Source organism: Barbatula barbatula (genome assembly GCF_947034865.1).
Source record: "Barbatula barbatula genome assembly, chromosome: 5".
In the NCBI taxonomy this organism is placed as follows: domain Eukaryota; kingdom Metazoa; phylum Chordata; class Actinopteri; order Cypriniformes; family Nemacheilidae; genus Barbatula; species Barbatula barbatula.
In genome coordinates, this window is record NC_136769.1 from 13378637 (window position 1) to 13389866 (window position 11230).

Sequence of the window (11230 nt, forward strand, 5' to 3'; positions counted from 1 at the left end):
AATTTCATATGGCGAGTTTAACATTGACAAGAAACGCATAATTTAAGGGTCCTCTACAAATGGGCTCATCCCTTGATCTTGCGCAGAAACATGGTCACAATCTTAACCAGTGCGCGTGTGATCAGTCAACAGATCAACAGCGACTGACAGGCAAATTTCTCATGTTTCTCTGAACAATCAGATTAAGCGGCAGGAAAGTGAATGCTCTGACGGTTTGGGTAAACATGGTAGCTATAGAGGCGGTAGTGAAATTAACCTCGCGAGATTAACTGCAATTTGCAAATGGAAGAGTTGGCTAATCATTACAGTAGGCCTACAGATTTTTACTAATGCTAATGCAAACAGATAGTCCGCGCCTAATGCCCTTATTAATTTCGTCCTTTACAAATGGTATTTGGCCACTCCATAGTTTGATTCGTGGTTTTCTTTCACAAAGTTTAGCTGGTTTGGTTACAGCACCGATCCAATGCAGAAGCGCGCCAAGCTGTCCATGGTCCTGAATTCTACAAACTGGTATTCTTAGACAAATTGCAGCAAACAACATAAATATAGAAACAAAAGGGTAATATTTAATAGCGCTGGGGCACCAGAAGAAACGTGTTTTTGTAAATCAAAATGACATGTTTTGCATGTCATTTTACAATCAACCTGTACATTTAAAGTCTAGTTCTGTGTTTTTACATTTACAGAATTTAAAAAATACATAAAAATGTTTAAAATAAAATTGCAGGTCCGAATCTCGGTATTTTTTTCATTGTCCAAAATAAAATGTGAAGCTCTCAATGAATGATCAGCAGTTTAAAACTCTTCTGTGTTACATAGTCCAGTCTATAAAGTTAACAAAGTTGTTTATTGGCCGTGATGTAAAAGGTGGATCCATTTCACCTGATGCGGTTGGCTGGTGGTGTCATACGTTTGAAAGAGTTGTGGTGCGTGTGCAGTCTCAGACAGCGTTTTTCACGGAATGACACGCTTTATTAAGTTCAAATAGTGAAGAGTTACATACGGGAACATTTTAGTGAAGCATAAGTGAAAATGCTGAGTGACTAACGTTAAACCGACTTCATTCTGGAGTCTGGATCGACGATGGTTCGAGGCTCGCCCGACGCAAGTAGAGCAAGTTGCCCTGGACAACCGCCACAAGATATTAGTTTATAATTTGTTTACTTTATTAATTATTATATTGATTAAAGTTGAATCATTTATAGAATGTATTAGTAATATTAGGCATAATTATGGACACCACACCCGGGACCTCACCAATTTCCAAACCCTACGGCCATGTTGGCACGTGGACATGTAATTTTTGTATTGTTTGTTTGTATATTTCTGTATCATTATTATCGCATGCTTTGTTGTCTATATATTTTATATATAAAGAGGATGTCTAAATTAATCCGTCTATACAACTTCCTTACAAATAACATTTTTGTTGTCACTACAGTGACTCTCCTACTCAATGTATTTTAGTAGCTCCTACCCCATAAAAAGTCTCATCAAGACATATTCATCATCATGTTTAGAACTGACAGCTGCCTCTACAGGAATCTTGTACAGATGTTATTTTGCACTTTTTAAAGAAAAGCACACTTTGTATATCACATAAAGGGCTACATTCTGCTTTTCCTTTCACCCCATGTATAAAGTACTGTGGATTTAAAGACAAACAATAACAAAGTCTAAAGGTACAATCTTAATTACAATGAAGATATAAAACCTACTGGAGATAAGAAAAGAGATTACAGCCAGTAAGCATATAAACATTTATATTTAAACATAAATCAATTAAATGAAATGTTTTTGGATATTGTATATGTGCAGGTATTGATTATGAACAAGGCCACTGATGTGTGCTGTAGTCCTAGTGTGTCAGCCTTGTCACACAGCTGGAGTTCACAGGGCGATTGCTTTTGAATGTCAGAGGCTCTTATACACTGCCCCTCCCTCGGTGCATTATTAAAGCATAGCAGACTAATCTAACACAGCATTACAGAGAAAGCACACGTCACTAAACGAAATCGATGAGACTTTGAACTGCCGTGTAACTGTGAAAGTCTCTTAACAAATCATAATGTCACATTCGCACAGGGCAGATGAAGAATTTAGAGGTTATGTTACTGTGCATTTGCAGCAGAAGCTGAACCCAGTGACTCATAAAGCTGAATAATTCATAAACATCACATATAACAGGTTCCTTGTTCCTGATTTAACCTTTATTTTCTAGATATGAATACTGCTGGTGACAAGAACAGGCAGCCACCAATGTCTGACCCCAGTGTATACATGTTAAATACAATAAGAAATAAAAGAGAAACAGGTAAAAAACTACAGAGAAATAATCAGTTATCAATACACTCAATATTTAAAACTATAACTAAACAAACCTATCAAAAAGCAAAACTATCAAGATATCAAAAGATTATTATATTGGCATATATAATGCTGTTATATAGAGTCTACTGAAGCATAAAGTGGGACATTGTGTTTTATTATGCAAGGAATCGCCTGGTGTAGATACAATACATTTTTAAACAGTGTAAAATTATTAAAGGCTTCAATGCAGAGTAGAAATCCAGGGACCAAACTTCCGTATCAGTCTATACACCCTCCTGCAAACATACATCTAAAGGACAAGCGTTTCATGAAAGAAAAAAGTCTGTGTGTTTGAATAATATTAACATTTACTTATTAACTCCCACTGTTTTCCTTATAGCAACATTTAATTTACACACTTTATAACACAGTTTCTACATATTGGGTACACACCATAGCACGTTTTTGCGACAACAACCTCTTTGTTTTGTACCTCTCTTTTTCTACTGTGGACGAGCAGGTAATCAAACTCATTTCTAAGTCTATATTTACATTACAATCAATTGGGCAATAAATAGTCACTTGAAAAATGCTGTGAACGACGAAAACGATTTCCTGTGTTCCTTAGATCAGCTGCTGTCAATCATGAAGCCCATTGAGAAAAGACGGTTGTAGTAAAACAGGCTTGGAGAGAAGCCAGCCTTGCCTTTCGGGGAGTTAGAAAAATATGTTGTTGTTTGTGAGTGTGTAAATGTTCTTGTTGTGTGATGTGAACAAAGAAAACCACCTCAATCACCTTACATGCCTTAGATTTCCCCTCATGCAAATTCTTGCAGACAAAACAACTTACATGTTCAAATCTGTGAGAGGAATTTAGCTAAAATCTTTATTTTCGAGAAAATCAACATAAAGTTACAACAAATAAAAATGTCATTTAGAAAAAAAAGGCTCTATTGAAAGTACCTTGACTATTCTAAATGTTATGTAACAACATGACATTTGAGAAAATGTGTAAAGTAGTGTTTACCTGTTGTAAAATGTTGGTTAAAAATGGTTGTTAAAAACAAACAAATGTGTATGTTTGGAGTTTCCGTCTTTGCAAAATTGTAATGTTTGCAGTAGCCTGGATATTTGGCACATTCCCCAGAGCCATGTATCAGCACTCAACGTCTTACTGCCTATAAATCTCACTGACTTACAGACTGCTTAATGCCCTCTTACTGCCACAAACATTGCTGTCTGACCATTACAATTACAAATAATTACCTTCATTACAGTCTTTGAGGCTAATTGATGAGGGAAACCAGTCAATGTGGTCTGTGTGGTTGTATGCGTGTAAAAAAAGAGATACAGAGAGAGAAAGAGAGAGAGCGATAAAGGAACAGCGCCACAATTCTGGGCAAGCAATCATAAAGAAAGCATCAAGAAAATATTACAAACCTTAACATGGAAAAATATAATTATTTTACATTAAACACTCCTCAAAAACGCAATAATAGAACCAGAGTCTTTAAACAAGCGTGGTTTTAGTTGGTGCAAAATGGGTAAAGAAAAGTACAATTAATTATTAAATATAACAATGTTGTGGACATATTGTAACATTACTAGTCCCCATATAAAAAGCAATGGTCTTGCAGTGCTCCCTGGTGTTAAGAAGCGGTATTGTTGTTGCACAGCGTTTGTCATTTAGTTGTATTTATACTATTATTTGAATATGGGCCTTAAAAATATCCCAAGTGTAAACACGCCTTTATTACATGAATATATGCATTTCACAGACAATTTATCATCGCAGTAGATTGGCTTTACTACAAAAACCAATATATAGTATAAACGAAAAAGGCATTCACACGATTTATTTTCCATCAAATGTTAAGGAGGGTTTCTATCATCGTTCGAAAAATAAATGGCCTTCCATCATGTGCCAATTTATCTATTTGCAAGACGGGAAGGGACTGAATCAAAAACGTCAAGTCCCAGAACTCTTTGCGATTTCAAAATGGCGCCTTGTCAATGACAGCATGTCACCGGGAATAAACTTTCTTTTATTGTGGAGATCCTCACTGTTTTAAGGTGTCACACCCTTTTGTCTACGACAGAATGAAACTACTTGCCAAAGCAGCCAAACAAGCCCAGAGGGCATATTTCCAGCGCATTTTAGTGTATAGGTTTACGTCAGACAGCTCACCGCTCAGAAAAGGCCCGCGGTCCACAGGACTGGAGTGTCAATGGTTTTGCGCCTCGTCGCAGGAGATTTTCTCCACAGTGCGCAGACTGGTTGAAGTTCGACAGAACTTCATTAACGAGGAAGAGGAGAATGCCCTTTTTAAAGAACTAGAACCAGGACTTAGGAAAAAACGATACGAGTTTGACCACTGGGATGATGTAAGTAGCACGTATTTGTGTTTTCGTAACATGCCATAGCTACTATGATGTAGAAAGTATTAGCACTGTTATAAATCCTAATTTACGGAGAACCATAGTGCTGCTGTTATCCATTTAGGGGTGCCAAGAAATTAAAAGGAAATGAAGAATCAGACTGCCTTGCGAATAATGACCAATCAGAAATCTTAAAGGCAGATTTCTCCCAATAGGCTGGGCAATAAGATTGTCTGACCAATGAAAGTGTTTAGGAAACCATCACCGTTTTTGCAATTCCATTGTATTCCACTGGTTGGGCATAAATAGCACAGCAGCTTGGGTTTAGCTAACTGAATAAATAAGCAGCTTTTAGCAAGAGTAAAAGATCAGGCATCCTGACATACCCTTTATCTACCTTGTCATTGCCGTCCAGGCCATCCACGGCTTCAGAGAAACAGAGCGTCTTCAGTGGGGAGATGTTTGTGAAGGCGTCTTAAGGCGGGTCAGAGAAGTGGCATTTCCTAAGGGCAGTTCACTTCTTGGACCCGTTCACGTTCTGGACCTGGACAAAGCAGGCTATATCAAACCCCATGTCGACAGTGTGAAGGTCTGCCTTTCATCCACAGTTTTATGTGTTGTTTGCACAGTATTGCTGTTCTTCATGTCTGTTTTTGTCTCGTTTCAGTTTTGTGGAAGCACCATTGCAGGACTGAGCCTGTTGTCTGATAGTATTATGCGGCTGGTTCCTGAGAATAACTCTGCCGAGTGGGTGAAATTGCTTTTAAGTCGTCGCTCACTTTATATATTGAGGTATATGATTTTCTCTCATAATTAACTGTACTTTAAACGAAATTGTAGCCACTCTGTACTGGAGGGCAGCAGCCCACTTTGAGAACTTTATACAAACCACTTAGTGTAATTAAATGTTCACTAATTTAATTTTTCTTTTCAACAGGGATGATGCTAGGTTTAAATACACACATGAAATCCTAAAAGATGAGGAGTCCTTTTTCTCTGGACAGAAAGTTCCTCGTCATCGCCGCATTTCTGTGATCTGTCGAAACCTACCAGATTAAAAGCTAGGGACTGGATTGCTTCTTTTTTGGAGATTTAGTAACTACTGTTGGCAACAATTCTCCAAAAAACAAATAGTGAAGACATTTGTTATCTTTGCTTGATTAAATCAGGCTCACTAAAATGTGTGGTCACAACACACTACTGCAATACAATAAATGATATTTATATTATTTACTCTATTCAAAATAATGAAGACTGAGTAAAACAGTTTTTCTTTATCGATTAATACATGTTTTTATAATCATCTACTGTGGGCCCTTTTCCAAGAAAAAACATGTTTTACCGAATACAAATGAACAATACTTAGATCTTTTCACAACAAACTGAATTTAATACTAAAGGGAAACATGAGCAAATGAGCTGGTACATTTTATACAGAATTTTAAATGCACTGTAGGAAAGTATGTGTGGAAATGCTGTTAAACCTCGTTTAAAAAAAATAAGATATTTTAATTAAAGCCACCCACTCCCTGAACTTGCATTCCCTGTGTCCCGCTCAAAATTCAACAGGTTTTGCTGAGAGACTATTGTGTTTCTCCGTGATATTCAATTACCAATGCTCATCACTAAGAGCCATTAAATTGTCTTAATTTTCCAAACTTTTTGTTTCTGTATACAGAGTTCTACTCGCTCTGTTACCATTTCCTTTGTCTTCTGTGCACTTCTCCTCTGTAACAAAGTTACAGAATTCAAGAAATACTATTACAATCGCTGCGTGGAAAACTCTAATTGACAGCAAGAAAGGTGACTGTTGATCAAGCAGGTCTTAAACTAACTGTATTCTTAAAGGAGAGGCTGTTGGTGATAAGCTTTAACAGCTGTAGTCAGTGACACTCCTCTCCTCTGCTGAGCTTATTCTGTGAGGTAGAAGTGCATCTTGTCGTTAATGTTCTTCCTCTCAGGGTTCAACCTCTTTAAGATCTGAGCAAGTACATTGACTGTCTGCTCACTGCTTAGGCCTGTACGCTTAGTCTGGAACTTCTTCAGCAGGTCTTTAGTGGTCATGGGCTTTCTGATGAGATACCTCCGTACAGCATCCTCTGTCAGTTGCACATCACTGTAAAAGAGAGAGGAAATGGGTATTATTTCTACCTGAAATATGCAAGACAGAGAACATCAACTACAAAGGTTGTAACAAGAGATAGGAAATAGAGACGGTACCTGGAGATGGGGGTGGATTTCCCTGATGCGGGCTGTGGAGTAGTCTTTCCTGAAGAGCTCTGTGGACTGGGCTCCATCTTCAATCTCTTAGCAGCTGGAGTCTCTGAGCTGGGCACGGTAGTCTGCCGCTTACCTGAGACAGAAATTGAGACTTAGAATGACTAGACCTGGAGCAACGAAAAACATCCACAGAGAAATGGAAAGCTTGCATACATGTATAATATAATTAGCGAAGAAAGCACAGAAGTGGTGCAGTATTGTTGTGGACAATTCAATATGCAGAACTGCAGTGTTTTTAATGTACCCTGCTCCAGTTTGTTGGCAGCGGCACGGAGAGTATTGGAAGTGGCAGCATTGTCAATAGAAGGTGTCCCAGGTCGACTTCCTGTTCTTGAACTGCCTGCCGAGCCACGGCCGCCCCCTCGCTTGGGAGGTGTGCGTTTCTTCTGAGAGCGGGTACATAGAAAAAGGACTGTACCATATTCACATTTAACATGTAGTCTCAAAACAATTTCACTCTCTCTCATACACACACACACACACACACACACACACACACACAGATATAGGCCATTACCACCATGAACAATGCTGAAGCCGCCTCTCCATCAATATCACTGTCCTCTGAGCTGTCTGATTCACCACTACTGTCTGAAACAACATAAATCATGTTTTGTTTACATTACCTGTAAGTTTCACGTTTACAGAACATAACCACAAAATAATCCTTATGAAAGGCAATGTTGCTGCTCTTACCTTTCTTTTTCTTCTTTTCCACCTGCACTGGTGTCTTCTTCCCATCCTCCTCCTCTTCTTCCTCCTTGGCTTCTTCCTCATTCTTGTTCTCCTCCTCGCTCTCCTCCTCACTATCTGAAGCTTCATCAATCCCTGAAAAAAAACAAGAGCTCATTAAATATTACTATTAGAGAAAGTTCAAAAATGTCTTTAAAATCAGGCTGGCTACTTACCTTTAGGTACATCTTCTCCTTTATTTGGCTTGGTCTTCTCTGGCTCCTCGTCTTCAGAGCTAAGCCAAAGAAAGAGTTTCAGAAACCATGAAATATGTTTTTTGATAACATTCTGTTTGTATGTACCAATAGTAACTGTTCTTTACGTCACCTGCTCTCATCCGACATGTAGTCCACTTCCAATCCCTCAAAGTCCCCATCATCACTGTCCTCAATTCCTTCTAGATCACTGCCCTTTTTCTTCTTCTTCTTTCCCTTGCCTTTAGGACCCTTTTCTTTCTTGGCCTTTGATTTCCCGTCACCGTCTGCATTGAAAGAATACATGCTGCTCAGAAAATCTGACACTACGGTTTCTCTCACAGGCAGTCACACAGGAAGAGAAAGGCAGCACACAACATAGAACACACAAGTCTTGTTGTTGTGTACATGCTATTGCTCATTAAGCTCACCCTCTCCCATGCTGCCCTCGCTGTCGTCGCTGCTCATGTCCAAGTCATCCTCCAAGTCATGTATGCGCAGGTCTCCTCCCTTCTTTTTCTTTTTCTTTCCCCCTTTCTCTCCCTCGTCCTCATCCAGGTCTCCTCGCTCTGGCTCACGGAGACGACGCTGAAGCATGATACTGAAGTGGTTAACCACTTTGTTTCTCCTGAAGGAACATGAAATGTAAAAATTAAGTTTGATCTAACATATTCAAATATGCCCTTTAGGAAATTATTTTTGACTTTGATTTCAACACGATCTCCTAAAACTGCTCTAACCTGCCCCACTCTTCCTCTGCCTCCTCGGCTGTGAGTGTACGGTGCTTGGCCTGTGGTGTGAAGTTGTACCAGGCATGCACGGGAAACGCCTCAAAGGCACCGTCAGCAGACTGCGTGAAGATGTAGTACGAAGCATTTTCTGTGACTCCACCTTTTTTCAGACCCTTGAATCTGAATGAACGAGATGAGCAATATAGGCGAAGTCAAGTATCCATATTTGGAAACAAGTTTAATGTATAACAAAATAAAATACATAATTATTATTTATATTATTTATAATTGTTATATATATTTAAATGCAATTAACATGTAATAATACATTATTTAATCTTGTTTGTGTATTGTAAAGTCAAGTTTTGCTATAACAATACATGACATTTTTCTTGGAAACACACACTGTTTTTATGACTTTACCAAGCATAAGCTATACAAGAGAACAAAAACGGCAATGACTTTGTACAGTACCTTTTTCCTGCCTTGCCATTCACTTTAAGGATCCAGGGCTGGTCCTCAACTTTGAACTCCTTAGTAACAATGCCGTACTTCTTCCTCCGTGCCTCCTCTCTCTGTTTCTTTCCAAACTCACTGCCTGCTGCCCCCTCCTGACCCTCCTCATCTCCGTATATCCGCCTATTACTCATGTCCCGCTCCATACGGGCCTAAATACAAAATACAGACAGATAGGCAAAGATATTTATAGGAAAAAGATAAAGCAAAATCATGCATGTCTGAGTATACTTATACAGTGATCGCACGTACCTGAGTCCATGTGGAACAACTGACTTTGTCACCAGCATTGAAAGCCATTAAATTGTATTTTTTATTGGTGTTTCTGTTAGAAAGAAGACCCATATCAGGTTATAATCCATATCTTGACAACAATTACTTTTAAGGAATTGCACTGAACAAAATGTGAAATATGAAAGTAATTCATACTTAGGGACTCGTACAGTATACTCCGTTGTGGATGAACTACTACTTCCCTGTAAACAGCAAGATAAAAACTTTGTTCGTGTGCTTTTTTGAAATGCTAAATCGTATGGCAGTATAGAAAGAAGTGCTTTATCAGTTTTAAAATGAAAAATGTTCCTTTTTACTTTAAACTATACATTTCAACCAAACCAGAACTGGACCTCATAACGCATTCACATATCATGACTTTAGATGAAAATGCTTTGGCAAACTTACCAACGACGTCATCACTGTAGTTTATTAGCCCGCTTAAGCCCACAAAGATTAATTGCTGAAAATAAACAATCATAACACGGTAAAAAAATGAACACCATTTGAACAACAACAACGTGACGACTCATTTTCTCTCAAGCCTTATTATGTGCGATTTAATCTCTGCTGTTCTTTTTTTACGTAACGTGATTCCTTTTTACTTTAAAGCCTAGTCAGAAAATGAGTTAAACAGATATATAGTAATGAACAGCATTTGAGCAGCATTTTACTTTTTAGCATCTTAAATCGTTTAAACGTTACCTCGGCTTTAGTTAACGTTAATCGGCTAAATGCCTCGTTGTCAATGCTAAAACCTTAAACGACGTCGTCCAGCAAACGTCACCGTGCTATAATTTGAGTACTAAGAAAAAAATATATACTGAATTCAATTCTTAAAGAATTAAATGTATATGCACCGAACTAAAGAAAGCGTGAAAGCAATCCACCATTCACAACTATACTCTTCTTCGTGCTATGCGTGCTGTTCTTTACAAGGACATTTAGCGCCATCTACTGTTCTGGAAGTCATACTTAGGAGTCTAGTTTTTTTTGTGACAGCGCCACCTGCCGAACTGGATGATCACCAGAAACTAATTCGAGACGAACGACATGGACAATCAGACTGCGAGTACCGATATTCAATTAACTTGTATTATATTCCGTTTAAACGAAGCAAAGTTTACATAGCCAAAGTGAGAGCTAACTATCAATTAAAGACTAATTCCCACGAATTTAGAATTCGTGTTCTAGTTGTATTAATTACTACGACGTTTTTAATTTGTGCCCATGATTTTATAAATCCTTGTTGAGTTTTATAATAAGTAAATCTAGCCAGCACATAAATTTAACGTAAAAAATGAGCATGAAAGCATGTTAATGTTACATGTGTATTTACCTGTAGCTTACTGTCTTGGTGTGAAAACTTGGTTAATCATTGTTTCACCTTATCAGTTAAGTATAAAATACCCTCATAATTCGACTGCCTGGTTGCACTACAAATTAGCCTGTCGGTTTGGCGTTTGTCTTGCAAACCTGAATGAGACATTTGGCAGTTGTATTATTCTGTAACAATTTGGCCTAGTCTGCAGGCCTATGACGACACACGGTTATCACGTGTTAGTTTCTGTGATGTTCTGCATTGCCAATATGACTTTTGTGGATTTGGTTAGGATCATTGAAGGACAGATGATGAAAACAATCCGCTAGGGATATTTTAATTGAGATGATCTCAAAATATTCTATATATAATAGACTCTCTCTTTTTAAGATGCATGTAAAAATCAGGCCACAGCCATTACTATCAAAGGGAAGATTGATCGATTCCATGTAGTGCGCATGTGCCCCCCGCCAAAAAAGAAAAACATTGAC

General features: G+C 38.2%; 2 protein-coding genes across 3 annotated transcripts; one reads left to right on the forward strand and one right to left on the reverse strand.

Annotated features, from left to right (window-relative positions):
- The first annotated feature begins 4270 nt into the window (after positions 1 to 4270).
- alkbh7 (alkB homolog 7) lies at positions 4271 to 6357 on the forward strand. 2 transcript variants are annotated; one of them, XM_079457372.1, is made up of 4 exons: positions 4271 to 4698; positions 5108 to 5281; positions 5360 to 5484; positions 5630 to 6357. In XM_079457372.1, the coding sequence occupies exons 1-4, from the start codon at positions 4414 to 4416 to the stop codon at positions 5748 to 5750; spliced, it is 705 nt and encodes a 234-aa protein (XP_079313498.1). In that variant the 5' UTR covers positions 4271 to 4413; the 3' UTR covers positions 5751 to 6357. The 2 variants fall into 2 exon arrangements, with proteins under 2 accessions (XP_079313498.1, XP_079313497.1); XM_079457371.1 differs by having other exon boundaries at positions 4320 to 4698; positions 5108 to 5484; positions 5630 to 5974.
- gtf2f1 (general transcription factor IIF, polypeptide 1) lies at positions 5953 to 10367 on the reverse strand. The gene is made up of 14 exons (XM_079457370.1): positions 10124 to 10367; positions 9827 to 9881; positions 9575 to 9621; positions 9398 to 9470; positions 9104 to 9297; positions 8639 to 8809; positions 8330 to 8526; positions 8032 to 8185; positions 7881 to 7939; positions 7669 to 7800; positions 7493 to 7563; positions 7217 to 7358; positions 6913 to 7045; positions 5953 to 6808 (listed from the first exon to the last, which is right to left on the reverse strand). The coding sequence occupies exons 2-14, from the start codon at positions 9836 to 9838 to the stop codon at positions 6604 to 6606; spliced, it is 1590 nt and encodes a 529-aa protein (XP_079313496.1). The 5' UTR covers positions 9839 to 9881; positions 10124 to 10367; the 3' UTR covers positions 5953 to 6603.
- Positions 10368 to 11230: the final 863 nt, after the last annotated feature.

Excerpts from the sequence above, each read along its gene's own strand:
- alkbh7 (XM_079457371.1), top strand. The coding sequence starts at position 4,414 with ATGAAACTACTTGCCAAAGCAGCCAAACAAGCCCAGAGGGCATATTTC. Across the intron at positions 4,699-5,107 it reads AGTTTGACCACTGGGATGAT|GCCATCCACGGCTTCAGAGA; the intron begins GTAAGTAGCACG and ends ATTGCCGTCCAG. Across the intron at positions 5,485-5,629 it reads CGCTCACTTTATATATTGAG|GGATGATGCTAGGTTTAAAT; the intron begins GTATATGATTTT and ends TCTTTTCAACAG.
- gtf2f1 (XM_079457370.1), bottom strand. Across the intron at positions 7,940-8,031 it reads TACATGTCGGATGAGAGCAG|CTCTGAAGACGAGGAGCCAG; the intron begins GTGACGTAAAGA and ends TCTTTGGCTTAG. Across the intron at positions 7,801-7,880 it reads AGGAGAAGATGTACCTAAAG|GGATTGATGAAGCTTCAGAT; the intron begins GTAAGTAGCCAG and ends GTTTTTTTTCAG.